The sequence below is a fragment of the Pseudorca crassidens genome, chromosome 2 (assembly GCF_039906515.1).
Source record: "Pseudorca crassidens isolate mPseCra1 chromosome 2, mPseCra1.hap1, whole genome shotgun sequence".
Lineage (NCBI taxonomy): Eukaryota > Metazoa > Chordata > Mammalia > Artiodactyla > Delphinidae > Pseudorca > Pseudorca crassidens.
This window is the reverse complement of record NC_090297.1, coordinates 180,235,373-180,251,402: the sequence shown is the minus strand read 5'-3', so window position 1 is coordinate 180,251,402 and position 16,030 is coordinate 180,235,373. Positions and strand designations below refer to the sequence as shown.

General features: G+C 37.4%; 2 protein-coding genes across 20 annotated transcripts in view; one reads left to right on the top strand and one right to left on the bottom strand.

The window, feature by feature from the left end:
* Positions 1-8,520, bottom strand: part of LOC137220140 (complement factor H-like) — a 131,880-nt gene extending 123,360 nt beyond the window's left edge. Inside the window, exons 1-2 of one of the 3 annotated variants that reach the window (XM_067729783.1) lie at positions 8,366-8,520; positions 3,523-3,607 (exon numbers count right to left, since the gene is read on the bottom strand). The gene's annotated coding sequence lies outside the window, so the exon portion shown is untranslated. Of the gene's footprint in view, positions 1-3,522; positions 3,608-7,330; positions 7,371-8,365 lie in introns of those variants that run through there. The other 2 variants (XM_067729781.1, XM_067729782.1) reach the window with 2 other exon arrangements.
* A 94-nt stretch (positions 8,521-8,614) lies between these two features.
* The window catches only part of KCNT2 (potassium sodium-activated channel subfamily T member 2), a 372,254-nt gene continuing 364,838 nt past the window's right edge, over positions 8,615-16,030 (top strand). For 10 of the 17 annotated variants that reach the window (XR_010941497.1, XM_067729796.1, XM_067729784.1 and 7 more), the window contains exon 1: positions 8,615-9,236. Coding sequence is in view for 12 of the 17 variants with exons in the window: in XM_067729796.1 (XP_067585897.1) it covers positions 9,142-9,236 (95 nt within the window). In the remaining 5 variants the exon portion in view is untranslated. The remainder of the gene's footprint in view (positions 9,237-16,030) is intronic. The other 7 variants (XM_067729787.1, XM_067729785.1, XM_067729789.1 and 4 more) reach the window with 2 other exon arrangements.

Genomic DNA, 16,030 nt, shown 5'->3' with positions numbered 1-16,030 from the left:
TTTAAGGTACTTTCTGATTATCCATATTTATTATTTCCATGGGAGTTCAGAAGAATCACTGAGCAGCCGGATATTTTTTTCTTTTTAATTTTAGTATATTTTTACATTGCTTCAATTGCTCTGAGGGTACATAGCTTATCTCTTAAAAGGTAATCAAAGCTGTTCAACCAGTTGTGTGAAATTGGAAACGCGTAATTAAATTCATTAGTTGCTAAACAGCAAAGACGAGTTTATATTAAGGAAAAGACTCCTAAAAATGTGGATGCCTACATTTTGAAAAACACTTGTAATAAGAATGGCATAGTATGTGGTGAACACCCTTCTAAAATATTTAGACGTGTTAATGTATTTGATCCTCAAAAAATAAGTGCTCTAATTATTCCATTTCATAGATGGGGAAACTGAAGCACAGTGGTTAAGTTGCCCAAGGTCAAGCAACTGATAAATGCCAGTGTCAGGGTGTAAATCCAAGCAGTCCAGACTCAGAAAATGTATACATGATCACCAAAGAATATTGCTTTTCAGGTAGTTGGGTGGATGGGCTGGTGGGCAATGGGACCAGGTACGCGGGGAGGTCAAGCGAAAGGGTAGATTTTGTGCCAAACTATGCCCACTTCTGCAATTCAGAGCCTAAATGATGGAACTGCAGGAAAGGATTTACTAAGATTTTATTTGTGTGTGTGTGTGTGTGTGTAAAAGATAGGACACAACTTTTGTACCCCTCGGGTTGGAGTGACCTAGGAGTAAAAAAGGTAGCATTTACATTGAAAATGAGATACATACTGACTCACTACTTTCAAATAATAGCTTTTCAGATACCTACCAAGTGTGAAATCACTAATAATGTATCACCTTTTAAACGGCAACCTCTTCAAAGATATGTCTAATTTTCTATAATTTTGTTCTTTTCCTGAAGACTGAAAATAGAAGGCTCAATTGAGGCTGAGAAGTTGCTGCTAATGGCCATGCCTAATGATTCCCTCTCTTTTCTCAATCCCTAGAACGAGTATTCAACATCTTGTCATTAGTATCAGTATTTGTAGCTTTGTTTCATTCTTATTTTTATGACAATAGAAAAATGTACAGTAAATACACATTTTATAATTTGTATACTCAAATGGTACAAATCAAGATGGCAATGGACGCAGAGCTACCATTTAATACCTTAAAGTGGAGAGCTATCTGAAAATAAGATCAAAATTTGGTGTATGAAAGCAATATAATTAATATTTACAACATAACTTTATAGCTAAAGAAAATACATGAGTGTCCAGAGTCTTATGTATTCGTAAACACCAGTAACCTCAATGTATCTAACACTATTATTTGTGAAAAAAAAGTGTGAGATTTTTCTAATTTCTTTGATTTCTTTATTATGTGCTGTGTTTACACCATCATGTTATTTGCAATGAAAATTACTACTATTAGCTCATAGCCTAGGAACACTGCATGATAATCAGGAAAATTGGACTTCCATATCATTTATAGTGAAATGGGTATTGAGTGATTTATTTTAGCTTTCCATTTCCTCTATCTAATCATCTTCAGAATGAGAAGAATATCTATTCTCTTAATATAAAATATTGTCAAATTATTATAAATTTTGAACAAATGAGTCTGGGGTCATTTTTAACACTGGAATGGACATGCAGTAACTGTGTAAGTTGTTAATATATTCTAGAAATAACACAGAAATCACCAAAAGTTTTCCTCCTTGTAAATTAAATTTCTAATAGGAGGAATCAATAAAAAAATTAATGACAATGTTTCAATACAAGTAAAACCATTTTAATTGCAAAAATCATACCCCATATACTTTTTCTTTCTTGCAAGCAAGCATTACTCTATTTCTCAAATCACACCCTCATGAGAGAGGCCCTATTACACCTAATAAAAGGCTGTGATGAAACACTTTTTAAATTGGCATGCCTTACTTAGTTAAGCATGGCACATGCACATGCATGTGTACACACACACAGAAAAATAATATCTATATGGGCAATGCAATTTTCCCATATTGGAATTGAAAAATCTAGGCAATTATTCAACAAGATTATTGAATCATTTTCTCTTCCTTTACTCCGCCTTACTTTCCTTTCTATCATTGAGCAAACTCTGTTCTGGGGTCCATACTATATACCAGGCACTGTTCTGCATGCTGACAAGATCAACAAGGCCCCTGCCCTCATAGAGCTTATATTGATCACAGTGGGAGTGAAGGACTAGGGAAACACAAACACACAGAGCATCTCCATGTTGGATGATTAAAAGAGTCTGCTCTGATGACGTGACAAGGAAGTTATGAGGCAGCCGTGGCAAGAAGGGGGAATTACAGTTCAGGGAAAACAAACAAGTGATGGGAAGTCCCTCAGGGGGAAAAGGAGGTAAATGATGGTGGATCAGTAGGACTTTGACTGGGCAATCATAATTTTAATTTAGATGACCAATCGGGAAACACAGATATCTACTAGTTATTGACCATAAACCTTCTTTCTCAGCTCTATTGGGAAGAACATGCACTTTGGAGTCAGAAAATCAAGGTTCTGAATCTTGGCCTAGCACCTTCTATCTGGGTAACATTATCTGAGCCTAAGTTTTCCTACCTTTCAAAACTGGACAAAATTATTTGGTTTTCATAATTGTTGTGAATCTCCTACATAATATCTGGCACATAACAGTTACACTGCAGCTATTAATTTTTTAGCATTTGTGTGTTATTATGCTTGAAGAATGACAAGGAAGGATACAACCTAATCCATTCACATATGTAGCTTCTCACCCACTCACTAGACAGTTGTTGATCACCCACTAATTGACAACCCTTGTGAAAAAGGCCAAGTCGTAGCTGCCATTACTTGTTTTAGAAGGTTTGGAGATGACAAGGGTGAAGGTGGAGGAACGAACATGAACAGGGTGCTTTGTCTGATCTACCCGTGAGCTGGATTTGGGACCCTAGCAACATAAGGATGGGTAGATCAAAGATGAGAACTGGAGTTTTCCAAACATGCTGGAGATTTTTTTCCCTGCAGAAAATATATTTGTTTTGTAGGTAGAAGACTCATGTGGGTGTGATTCCTGGATTACTGTCGGATAAAATGCTTCGAAGGTATTGAGTCACATTTGATACTAAATAATTCCCCCTTTGGCTCTGTGTTTTTCCTCCAAAAAATCAGTCAAAGGAAGAGAGTTTAGAAGCAGGTAAAGGGAGATGATGTGTGTTATCATTAAGAGTGATGCTGAATAAGATGTGTGTTGAGGGAGAGCTTTGAGAAAAGGGAAGGAAGCAAGGAGGAAGCTCACAGAGGACATTGCTCTTAATATATTCATAATAAAAGATTATATTAATATATTAAATTAATATAACTCCTGACAAGCTTCCACCGTAAAGCACACACACAGATTTGCCTCTCGGGCAAGTCTTAATTTTAGAATGACAAAAACCACTAGAAGTGTTGGGTAAATCATGTTACTTACCACAATATCTTCATAAATCTCCAGATGGCCTTCCTCTAAACTACTTACCTGTGCTTTTCAGGTGGAATTGGTGAATCAGTTGTGATGGTCTGCCTTTTCCTTTTCTCTCTACTGCTTCCTCTTTTCAGTGTTGCTGAAATAAAAATTATTCTGCTCATGTGGCTGGACATGCTTAGAATATAGGGCAGGGTTTGTTACATTTTTCTTCCTGCAGATAGAATCTATTTTAGCTTGAATCAAGGGTCACAGAATAAAACTAATTAAGAAAATAGAGAAATGCCCGTCTCTATGCTGCGGGTAGAAGCTGAATTCCCTTCTGTCATCCCTCCCACCTCTCCAGCCCATCCCCTTTCCCGGGAACCTTTACAGGCTCAGCGTCTGCCCTGCTGTGCTCTCCCAGTGCCTCGAGTCAGGTGCATTTACCCCTCTATATGATGCTTCCTGATTTTTTCTGTCTGGATAAGAATTTGCTTCTTATATTCAGACCCACAGATTCAAACCTTCTTGACTTCTCCCTTTTGCAGATGGCTCACAGTGAACTCATTTTCTCACTCAAACCTATTTCTATATTCCTATCTCACCCAACAGTAAACTCTTCACGTGCTTACTCATCCCAGAAGCCTAGAAAGTATCATCGATTCTTCACTCCCCATTAAATTTCATAGTCTCTCTCTCACTTATCCAGTCCTGCCAGTACCATCTTCCTAATTTCCTACAAATCTGTCCTCTCCTTTACATCTGCATTGTAACCACTGCCTCATTTCAGACAACTGGCATATCTCTCCTGACATACTGTATGGCTCATAAATGGTCCCCTTTCTTCCCTTCCTGTCCTCCCCACCAATCAATCATCTGCACTGCTAACCGTGGCGGTCTTTCCAAACATAAACTGGGCTTTGTCACTTACTTACTTAAAAATCCTCAAGAGATTCATCACTGTCTACAAGTTGAAACCCAAACTTGTTGGCATGACCTGCCTGGCCTCTCCAGATGATAAATGAAGGCAGCTCCTGGCTACTAACCTTCCTGCCAATTTTCCTCCCTCCTCTCTGCCCCCTCCCCATCTAAATACAGACCCTGAGCTCAAATTACCATTGCTTTCTTATATCCATTGTCTGTACCTATATACTTGCTGATTCTTCTCTTACTCACTCACTTTTTTCATCCCTCAGTATAGATGTGAGCTCCTCCACAAAGCCTTCCCTGATTTTCCAAAACCAGAATATGTCCCTCTGAGCTCCTCAGCAACAGGGCTGCCAGTGCTAATGAGTGTGATCTGCCACATTCTAGTGTAACTATTGTATGGTCTTCCTCTCCCCCATTAAGACTATGAGAGGTTCAATTCATAGTAACTACTAGACGAATCTTTGTTTAAAAAAATTAATTGAACACATCTCTCTCCATTACACTGAGATGTTGCTATGTAGCTTAATGATGCTGAATAGATGTGGATTATCCTGTCTTTTTCTGCCTACACAAATGAAGCATCTATGAAGTAGGTAGTCTAACACGTAGAAAGTTACTTTTTTCTATTTAAAATTTATTTTCAAATAGCTTTTACAGGTCTAGGTAGACATAATCATTGACAGTTTTGAAAATGTTGTCATAAAAATAATATGTAATATGCACATATTTTTTGGGTAAAAAAATCCATCATATTCTATACTCACAACTATGTTCATTATTCACAAGATAATTATCAAGAAACTGTTTTTTTGTAAGTAAAATCATTCTTCAATCATGGGAATGACTCATTTCTTTTTATATTTAAATATTAATGTAATCAATCAGTGTACTGGAAATCAAAAATTTAAAAAAACAATTTTTTTTCTTTTAAAGAAAAGGAAGAAATTAGAAGATATTCTCAAATGTGTTTTCTGGAAAGAAAAATTCTTAAACTAGGGGATGAATCTTCTCCCTAATTCTCATTCTTAACATGCTCTACTCCATCACCATTGTAATTCAGAAGATTTTTGGTGAGTACTCTCTTAGTAGTATGGGACCAAATTAGTCTATTGCTCTAATCTACACTAGATGTTGATTAGGGTGCTTAAGAACACCAGTGAGTAAGGTGCAAAATTGTAATGTACAGAACCAAGTTTAAAAATGTTTCTAAAAATCGAATTTCATGTTATAGTACGATGAAAGCTTTCACACACACACACAGAGAAAAAGATTCTATGAAATGGGACACTAAAAGAGCACAATGAAAAAAGGAAACCAAGATAAAAAGAGTGAAAGAGGAAAATATATTTTAACAGCAGGAACTGACATGACAAAAAAGAGAAAAAAGTATAGAAAGAAAGGTGGGAGAGCTAAAAGTCAAAATTAATGACAAAAAATGAAAAGTCTGCCTTCAGAAAACTGACAAAAAAATAGAATGGAGAGCAAAGGATCTTCCAATTCTAAATTTAAGTTTCAATGTCCAAATATTGCTATATTTTAAGAAGTCAGGATAGTATTTGTTAGATTGCATTATTCTTTTTATTTTCTTAAACTTAGAAAGATAAGATTCTTCACTGTGACAGTTTTAAGGCACATAGTGGTCTCCACCTGCTTTGACACAGTACGGTCCTTTGTACCCTTTGTATCCTTAACAGCTGGGCTATGACACTACTAGCTGAGCAAGTTTTTACTTATTCTATTTTTTTTCTTTCTTCCTGAGGTACTTGCTCCCTCTTAAAATGTTTTCTGGGCACTTGGAAGCCAAATAATTAAGACTGCCATAAAAGTGACACCAAAATAAGGTGTACAGCTTTCTTTTCTTTTTTAAATATATCTTTATTGGAGTAGAACTGCTTCACAATACTGCACTAGCGGCATATAGCCTGAGAAAACCCTAGTTCAAAAAGAGTCATGTACCCCAGTGTTCATTGCAGCACTATTTACAATAGCCAGGACATGGAAGCAACCTAAGTGTCCATCAACAGATGAATGGATAAAGATGTGGCACAGATATACAATGGAATATTACTCAGCCAGAAAAATAAATGAAATTGAGTTATTTGTAGTGAGGTGGATGGACCTAGAGTCTGTCATACAGAGTGAAGTAAGTCAGAAAGAGAAAAACAAATATTGTATGCTAACACATATATATAGAATCTAAAAAAAAAAAAGGTACTGATGAACTTAGGGGCAGGACAGGAATAATGAGGTAGACATAGAAAATGGACTTGAGGATGTGGGGGGAGGGGGAAGCTGGGGCAAAGTGTGAGTAGCATCGACATATATACACTACCGAATGTAAAATAGCTAGTGGGAAGCTGCTGCATAGCACAACTTTCTTTTAAGTCAAATGCTATTGCTTTACTCTCTAATCTCTAGCATTGCAGGAGTCTAACACTCAACAGCTATTTTTTTCCTGTTTTTAGCACCTTGCTTCTGAGTCTGTTACTGATACATAAATATTTCAGATTTCTGCCAAATATATAAAGGCAGACTATAATAATATAAATAAAAATATAAATATTAGCCTGGAACATTAAAAAAAAGTAAACTTCACAGAGCTATCTTTATAGCAGATGATAAGGTCCAAAATATAAAACAGATATTCTCTCTCTCTCTTCTGGCCCCATCTCCCCCCAACTAACAATGTAGTGATATAACTTTCTCATTTGGCAAAGGGATGACAAAAGTTTATGCAAAAAAACATAAATACACAACTTTGGAGCTAAAGCAAATGTGAAAAAAGATTAATTTACTATCTTTAAAAGCTTTTAATGCATCTCAACATTGTTAAGATTTTACTCATTTTGAATGCACTGTCCTAGAGAGAGAAGCCACAGGAAGGGGGATAAGATGTAGAAAAATGCACAGCAGGCCATAATATAATAAGCACTACAAGCAAAATACTCACAGAGGGTATGAAGGGTTCAAAGGAAGAAGGCATTTTAACCAGCTGGACGCATCAGGAAATCTAATAGAGGAGATGTCATTTGAGATGGGTCTGGAAGAATGGGTTGGATCTGGACGACAGAGACATCTATTTCCACTGATTCTTCAGATTTAGGTAGGTACTCATTCTATTTTATCTGTTATTACCTTTTTGCTGATTTCTTCTTGAATTTCTAACGTTCTGTATTAAGCCCTCCACTACATGACCTCACTGAGAATTTAATCATACCAGATTAATCACTGTCTCCCGAATAAACCAAACATTTAAAAATATCCCTTTGCTTCTACTCATAGGCTTCTCTTTCCTCACTCCATTGCTTTCTTCCCTTCCCTTGAGTAAGTTGCAAACTAGCATAGAAGTCTTAGTTCACTTTCTATGTCTTGACCCTTCCCTGCATGAAAAAGTGTGTTATCTCACAGGTATTTCCAAAACTCTTTATATGTTGCTTGATTACTGTGTCTCATATTGTATCACTTCATTTATAAGCTTGTTCCTGCAAGCAAACGATGAGATCCTGAGGGCACGGGCCGTGATACAGTCTTGTATCCTCAGGCCCGAGTCTCTCAGAGGGGGAAATATTTGGTGTCTGTACGTACCCTGATGGAATCGGTTCTTGGTGGAAAAACACTATAGGCAAATAGGACTAGGGCTTGTATACACAGCAGGTTCCCATAAGCTGCGGTCCATACTCAAAAACAGGCTGTGTGTTTCATCCTTCCTCTGACCGCGTGGGCCACTAACAAGAGCACACCTGGCAAGGTGAAGGCCACTTGGAAGCCCACAGCACCACGAGTAGCAGCAGCGCTCATTTCCTAGTATGTCATCCTCCTTGCATTAATCGTTTCTCTGCAGCGGCCTAAAGTGGCCCTTCATTCTCTTCCAGGATCAGGGAAACACCTCCCTTGCTTTCAGTCAGTGAGAAAAAAGACTAAGACTTTCCTGGGGCTGGGAGCGGGGATTCCCTCTCCCGGAACGTGCCATTTCTACCCCGCCTACCTGGCTGGAGACGGCCAAGGAGAAGGAGCTGGGGGACCTGGGGACACTCCACGCGCGCGTGTCCTCCTCCTCCTCCAGAGAGGGGGTTGGAGCCCTGGAAGCCGCTAATTAGGCTCGCCCCCATTGGTCTTCCCCAGGCACCGCCGTCACCGTCATGCTAATGAGGGGCGTCTCATTGGCGGGGCCTCCGCGGCGGCCCCGCCCACGGGGAGAGCCCGTCCGCCGCGCGGGGACTCCAACCCCGGGACCCCCGGCGCCTGCGCGGCCGTGCGGGGCGTCCGCCTGAGGAGACCTGCTACCCGGAGCTGGTCCTCTGAGGAGGCTCTCGCCGCCCGCCGTGAGGGAAAGTGCTTCACCCTAACGCTGAGCGCACGCCCACCCCTCTCCCCTCCTTCTAGGCACCGCGCGTTTTTTCTCTTTTTTCTTTCGGGCGAAGTAACTTTTGCATTCCCGCCTCCCCCGAGTCCTGGGGACCAGAGGCGGCGCCGATCCTGGGGGCGGTTCCTTGGCAGCGCTGGTTCTTGTCAGAGCCAGACTTTTGCTCTTGGGCTGGGTTTGCATCATCCCCATCACACCCTCAGGAGAGAGGAGCCGGCCCCTTTCAGCCTCAGCTTCCGGCTGGGAGCAGACCCCCCTCCCCCATCCCAGGCCCCTTCCCCTGCTCCAGCCCATCTCCCGCATTTCGTTAGTCCTCGCCCTCTACTCCGCAATATTTTCTTTCTCTTGTCCTCCTCGCCTCCATTCGTTGTTTTACGTTTCCCACTCTTTGAGAAAGGATGGTTGATTTGGAGAGCGAAGTACCCCCTCTGCCTCCCAGGTACAGGTTTCGGGATTTGCTGCTAGGGGACCAAGGATGGCAGAACGACGACAGGTGAGTGGTGTGCTGCAGTGTGGTTCCGTAGATGCAGCTGGAAAAGGGAGGGATGGGAAGGCTGGAAGGGGAAAAGGAGGGAGAGGAGGGAAAGGAGCCAGAGGCTGGGGGAGGGAGGAAAAGGGACTCTTTGACGTGTCTCTCCATTTTGACTCTCTAGAGCAATTGCTGTAGGCAAGGAACTCTTTGCCTTTTCACTTTCTGATCCCTGCAATGTATTTGTTGCATTTATTTGTGCTTATTCTTTTGTCTATCTGTGCTTTCTTAGGGTGTGTATGAGGCTGGCGTGAGAGGTACAATTACATCGAAATGGCACGCAATATCAGTGCCAGTCAATTTTCATTTTTTTTTCTTAGGTGTTGTTAACCAAATTCGAAAATGCATCCAAGTTGATTGAAAAAGCACGTTAGAAACTTAAAATCACCTGCACCCACCTGTTTACTTACTCCGTGTCAGTCTTGTCTTGATTAGGTGTCAAGACTCCTGCCACTGGGAATTTTATGCTTTTTAAACATTTGAAGACGCAGGTAGACAATTGGTTTAAATATGTAACAGGTAGTTAGTGAAAATGACAGCGTTGGCAGTGGAAAATACTCACTTTGAACGGGTAACTATGACTATTACTAATAATGGTGTTCGTATAGTATGATCCAACCTTTTCATAAATAACGTACTTAACCTAAATAGTGTATATGTCACAAAATTAAAACTAAGTCTCAAAACTAAAATATTATTATTAGCAAAATGTTGCTCATGTGTTTTATCTATAGCATCACTGTTTTGCCTAGTTAAACTTCTGGAATTCCTCTTGCTATGTCTTATTATTATTTAAAAAGCACAGTTTATGTTTCATTGAATTTAGTATTTTCCAGAATAATCATTTAGGTATCACATGCCACATTTCCTTGTTTAAAAATAATATGTGTATACTAAGTAGTCTTTCAACTCAACTGAAATGTTTCCTTAAAGTTCAGTTTGGTATTGATGTTCTATTTTAATTGCATAAAATATCCATTATTGGTCCCATTCAGAATCTCCTTGTTCAACCACTGGGAAATACCTTCCTTCTTTTCCTTCCCATCTCAGCTCTCAATGCCAACCCCTACCCTACACACAGGGGATTTTATCTTGAGCATCAATTGTGGACTTCTTCTTTGGTCTCATGTTAGTAATTTAAAGGGGTATGGATGTTTTGTAGAGGATAATATTTCAGTTCAATCTCTTCTTTTTAGGCAAAAACATATATATTGGTAAAAAAATTAAAGAACAAATACCAGTTTACGAGTATGCTTGGAATGTAAGGTGTTCTGGTTGACTGAAGATGAAGAAAAGAATATTTAAACAAATTTCAATGCTAATTGACATTTAGATAAACTATATTAACTTAGCTCAGTGGCTCATCAAGTACAGTGAAGTGTTCATAGTAATTGGATCTGTATTTGTTACTTCAGGAGGTCAGGATCATCGTGTAGAATAGAAATCCTAATTGGAAAAGTGTGAGTTGGGCTGAGCACATGAAGTACACATTTTGGACTTGGTGGTGGTAGCACTGTTTGTTTGTTTTTTTAGCATCGTATCCAATATGCTAATTGTCCATGTGGTTGCCTTCACTTTTCTAGGGGTGCTGAAGTTATATTTCAGGAATTAAGAATTTTGGTTAGTTGACTGCTTCCTAAATGAGTCGTTGCTATGTTAAAAAAAGTTTTGCACGTTTATTTAAAATACGTATTATAATGAAAGTTTATGCTAGACCAACTTTAGCTTTAAAATTAGGCCATACGTACTGTTAAAATGAGGTATTGTTACTGAACCAAACGTGGGTCCGCTTTAAAGGTAATTTTGTGGCTCCGTGAAAACTTTGTTTTGGTTCTATTAGTTGTCCATCTTCGAAGACAAGAGCCTTTGATTAATAGGGACCCAGGTTTCAATCCTATGCTTATTTCTTCACTACCTGAGTGGCCTTGGGCAAGTCATTCAGCCATTATGAAATTCAGTAATCTTATTTCTGTAAGATATTTCTGTAAAACTAACACTTAGTTGGTACTAAGTACTTGGCGAGTGCTATATGTTAACTATGCTATATGTTATATGCTTATATGTATGTGTGTGGGTAACATATCTATGTCTATATCTATCTATCTCTCTCTCTCTCTCTATATATATATATATAAACACATGTATATGTTAACTTATGATATGTGTTATCTCAGTCGATCCTCACATAGTCCCTGAATTGTAGGTAATTATTTTAAGGACTAGGAAACTCAGTTTCTGAGAAATTAAATACTTGTGTTGGTGATATATCTTACAACTGTAAAGATGACTTTGTGACTGAAATTACTCAAGAAGCTCCGAAGTTCCCTCCACTTAATTAAATTTGAACTTATAAGAATAATTTTATAGCATCTAGCATAGGTGAGGTGCTCTTAATGTTAGTTCCCTTCTTCACCTACGACTTGAAGTTTGCAACTTTTAAAATTTTCTTCAGAATCTTAAATTAATATGCAATAAGTAAAGTCATCTCTTTTGTCTTTAGTATTGTCACAAATTCCTCTTTGCGATTAAGACTGAATAGCAATTTTATTCTGCTCAGTTATCTTGTGGACTCAATTCCTGCAGAGTCGAGGAGGAAGCAGTCTTTCATACAGGAATAAGTAGACAGTTTCTAACAACAGATGCATCTAGCGCTCTGCCCATGTTCTCTGGATATTTTCTATGAACACTCTCTGCCTGTCTGAGGTTTTTTGTTTGTTTTCTCCTGGCCTCAGGTGCACACCAGGGTCTCTTGGAGAGCAAGGCCACTGAGTAAATACGGATTTGTTAGACAAATACCTTAGCCTCCTAGTTCCTTGGTTGGGACCATTCTGGAGCATGTTCTCTACACTGTGTCCAATGGGACTCAGCTCTAGTTGGCTCACGGTGATAACTGGCTCGGTATTGCGAGTTTATTGGCTTCCTTCCCCCTCTCCCTAACTGGTATTTTCTGTATCATTTCCCAAATACGCTATTTAGGCTTTGATCCTTAACTCAAGGTCTTCTTCTGGGGGAATCTGGATCAGGCTGGGTACCTTCCCCATCTAGAGTCACATCCTAGAAATGACGGGGGAATTAGATGATAGGAAAGTAGACACTTTCTACCCTGCCCTTCATTTTAAGAATTTTAAATTCAATCTTAGTAGGATATGTTGGACTGGCATGTGAAAATGAGTGAGGCATATCACTGATGTGTGAAGGGGTATTGTTACAGAGGGAATATTGGTGGGTCTATCAGGATACAGGAAGTGTGTACTCCACACCGTAGATTGTCTGTGAACTAGCCTTGGATAATTCACTTGCGTTTATGTTGTATCACCTTTTGGTAGGGAAACAGACACACACTTAAAATACATGCAATATGTATGTATATGTATAATGTATATGTGATAGATCTGTATTCTATGTGAAATATATGGAATGACTATGTAACGTATAGGTCAGTGCGTCCTTACATAATTACCTCTCCCTTATTTGCATTCTGGTATCCTGTTCTAAGTAGCACGGAAGGGAAAAGAGTTAGAGCAGTGAAGATAATTTAGCACAGGAATAACGTTAGTTCTGGGAGGCCATGAATAAGTTTGAGAGTTGCTAAATGACAACACTGCTTATGCCTTAGGGATGTCTGTTGTATATATAATGCGTGTTTACTTTTTTGGCCTCCTGAATAGAACACAAAAATCTAATTTAAATGGTTTGTATAATATTTCTTTAATGGTCATTTATCCAATCAGCTAATATTTGAATACATGCTACATCTGAGGGACTCACTAAGTTAGGCTTTGGGAAGAATATAAGAAAGAAAATGAAACAGGGCTTGATCAGGAGGTGTTCACAGATATAATTAGAGGTGAATTTTCCCCCAGAATGTTGAAAGTATTGCTTATGTTATGATGATATCCTTGCAGAATTTCTGTTTTAAGACTGTCAAGAAGAGCATCCAGCATTTGTAGATAGGATATTCAGTGTTGGCTTGAAAATACAGTAGCTAAAATCAATATATTAGAGATGGCTCAAAATCTTAATATACTTTGAATTTAATATTTAGAATACTTAATATCATCAAAGTTACTCTATGATTGAAACCAATATGAATAGAGACAGAATTTAACTGATCTTATATGGGAGCCATTCTGTAATATGTAAAATTGTTGTAGTGTTAAAATACTTTTTTTTTTCTATTTTAATGTTTCTAAGATTCATAAAGCAATAAAAATTTAGAATATTCTCTTACAGTTAAAGATTGGTAAATTTCAGGTTTTAAATGCCTTTAGGCAGTTAGGACAAGCCCTTCTCATCCTTCATCATGACTCAGTAATTTTAAAGTTTGGAACACAATGCACTTGATGTGGATAAATTATCACAGCTGTGGATAAATTACTGTTAATGGACAATTCTCAGTTGCAGTCATATCGGAGCAGGCCATTTATTTAATTAACATTATTCTAGTTTTCAGATATTTGGTCAGGTGTTGCAACTCCAGTAATTTTAAGTATATCTTTCATATTTTGTAGGTGGAATTTAAAAGTAATGCAAGCAAGTCACCTAGTGCATTGTAGTAATTGAAAACATAAAAGAGATTGAACAAAGGGTACAGTTCAATCGATTAATAGTTTAAGAAGTATTTATAAAATGGGGAGAATGTTGGATAGCTTTTGGAGTATGTGTAAGTTTAGATATCATACAATGAAAATATGTAATATGACTTTATATAATCAAATTGAATTGGGAAAATGGGTTTTGGATTGGCATCTGGCACATTTATGTGTTACCAATTTTATCTTTCTTATTAAATTATATATTATTTTGAAAAGTAGCCATTTAATATAAAGTTCTTATTCTAAGTTTTTATGTTCAGGTCAGTAAATATACTTTTAAAATATTTTAATTGTTATTAAAAAGAACGAAATGTTATTTTTACTGTTTAATTATATAGTGGAACCAACCATGCATATGCAATATCTATAAAAATGATTTAAGCACTTATTATCAGAAAACCCAGACTATTCGGTGTCTTTTAGCACTATTATATTAAGAGAAATCTCCTTGAATAAGGCAATAAAAAATTACCTACTGGTGAAGTAGGTAATGGTGCAAAAATTGACTTTACATACATATATATATATATATATATAATATATAAAATGCAGAGAAAAAGATAGTGTAATAATTATTATTTTTCAATAGTTACCAATAATTCAGACATTCATATTTTATATAAAAACATGGATTTTTTCTTTTTACCTACTCTTATTAATAAAATTGAAATACGGCGTTTCAAATTTATTGGAATTTAAAGTTTGATTCCATTTAACCACTCTTATATATCCACTTTTTGTATATGGTTACTTATTTGTAATACCTCTTCTGTGAGTATTACACTTTTCTCAAGATACCTCTATGTACAATAAATCTTGGGTGAAGGAAGTTGGAATGTAGCAATTTCATTTTCCACATAAGGTATGTGACATTTTAAGGAGATTAAACTTTCTACTAAACAGCTTCTCCACTGCAGCTTCAAGTTAGTCTAGAGGATGGGTAGAAAGACATAAATCCAGATGGATGACCAAGAAAATGATTTCAGCTAACTTATTGTTTTATCAGAATTAGCATACTTTTTTCCTTCTCTGTTAGTAATGTAACTCAACTTCTGCAAAAATAGATTTGAAAGGTAGTAAGAGAAGTAATACAAATGAAAGCTTATTTTGGTCTTCATTATTGGTACCAAATAAAAAGTAACAATATCTTTAGTCATCACGTGTACCTGTAGCTAGGTTAATAGTGAATGCGATACTTTTATTGGCTTTTTCAAATCGTGCTCTTGTAGAGATGTGGGTGGACCTAGAGACTGTCATACAAAGTGAAGTAAGTCAAAAAGAGAAAAACAAATATCGTATATTAACCCATATATGTGGAATCTAGAAAAATGGTACAGATGAACCGGTTTGCAAGGCAGAAATAGAGACACAGATGTAGAGAACAAACGTATGGACACCAAGGGGGGAAAGGGGGGGGGATGAATCGGGAGATTATACATATATGCACTAATATGTATAAAATAGGTAAGTAATGAGAACCTGCTGTATAACACAGGGAACTCTACTTCACTTTGCTGGACAGTAGAAACTAACACAACATTGTAAAAGAACTATACCCCCCCCAAAAAAAAAGCAAAAAAAATCATGCTCTTGTTTATCGTTTATATATCATTTTGTCATTGATGGCTCATCTGTTTTTATTAGTGTATTTATGTGTTGCCAATGTTGTCTTATGTGCCATGCTTGTCTAAGTTGCCTTTAGAAGATGAAACAAGAAGAAATACTTTTTACAGTGAAATTTAACCAGTAGCTTTGTATATTTATAGTTTGAAATTTAATAAGGGTGGCCTTTTCTGAGCTGTATTTAATACCTTCAATCAAGATGTCTTTAAACTAATGCTTCTCCTGAGTCTTAAGTTGCTAATTTAAAATTTCTCTGTAAAAGTAATCAAAACAATAGGTAATAATCCAGAAGGACAATTACTTTTACTCTTTGACAATTTTTGACTGGATATGGGATTTTTTTTTAATAGGTCATGATTTTTTTTTTCACAAGTATCTTAATAATTAGACAGCAATCAAGTTGCAATTTAAGAGAAAACTACTTGGAGAACAGAGTAAAAAGAAAAAGGTGCATCTGTAGCACTGAGAAAATCTCAGCCTCAGTACAAATTCAAACTGGCTTGTGGAGTAGTAAAAACTAGGATGTGAGAGAAGCGGGTG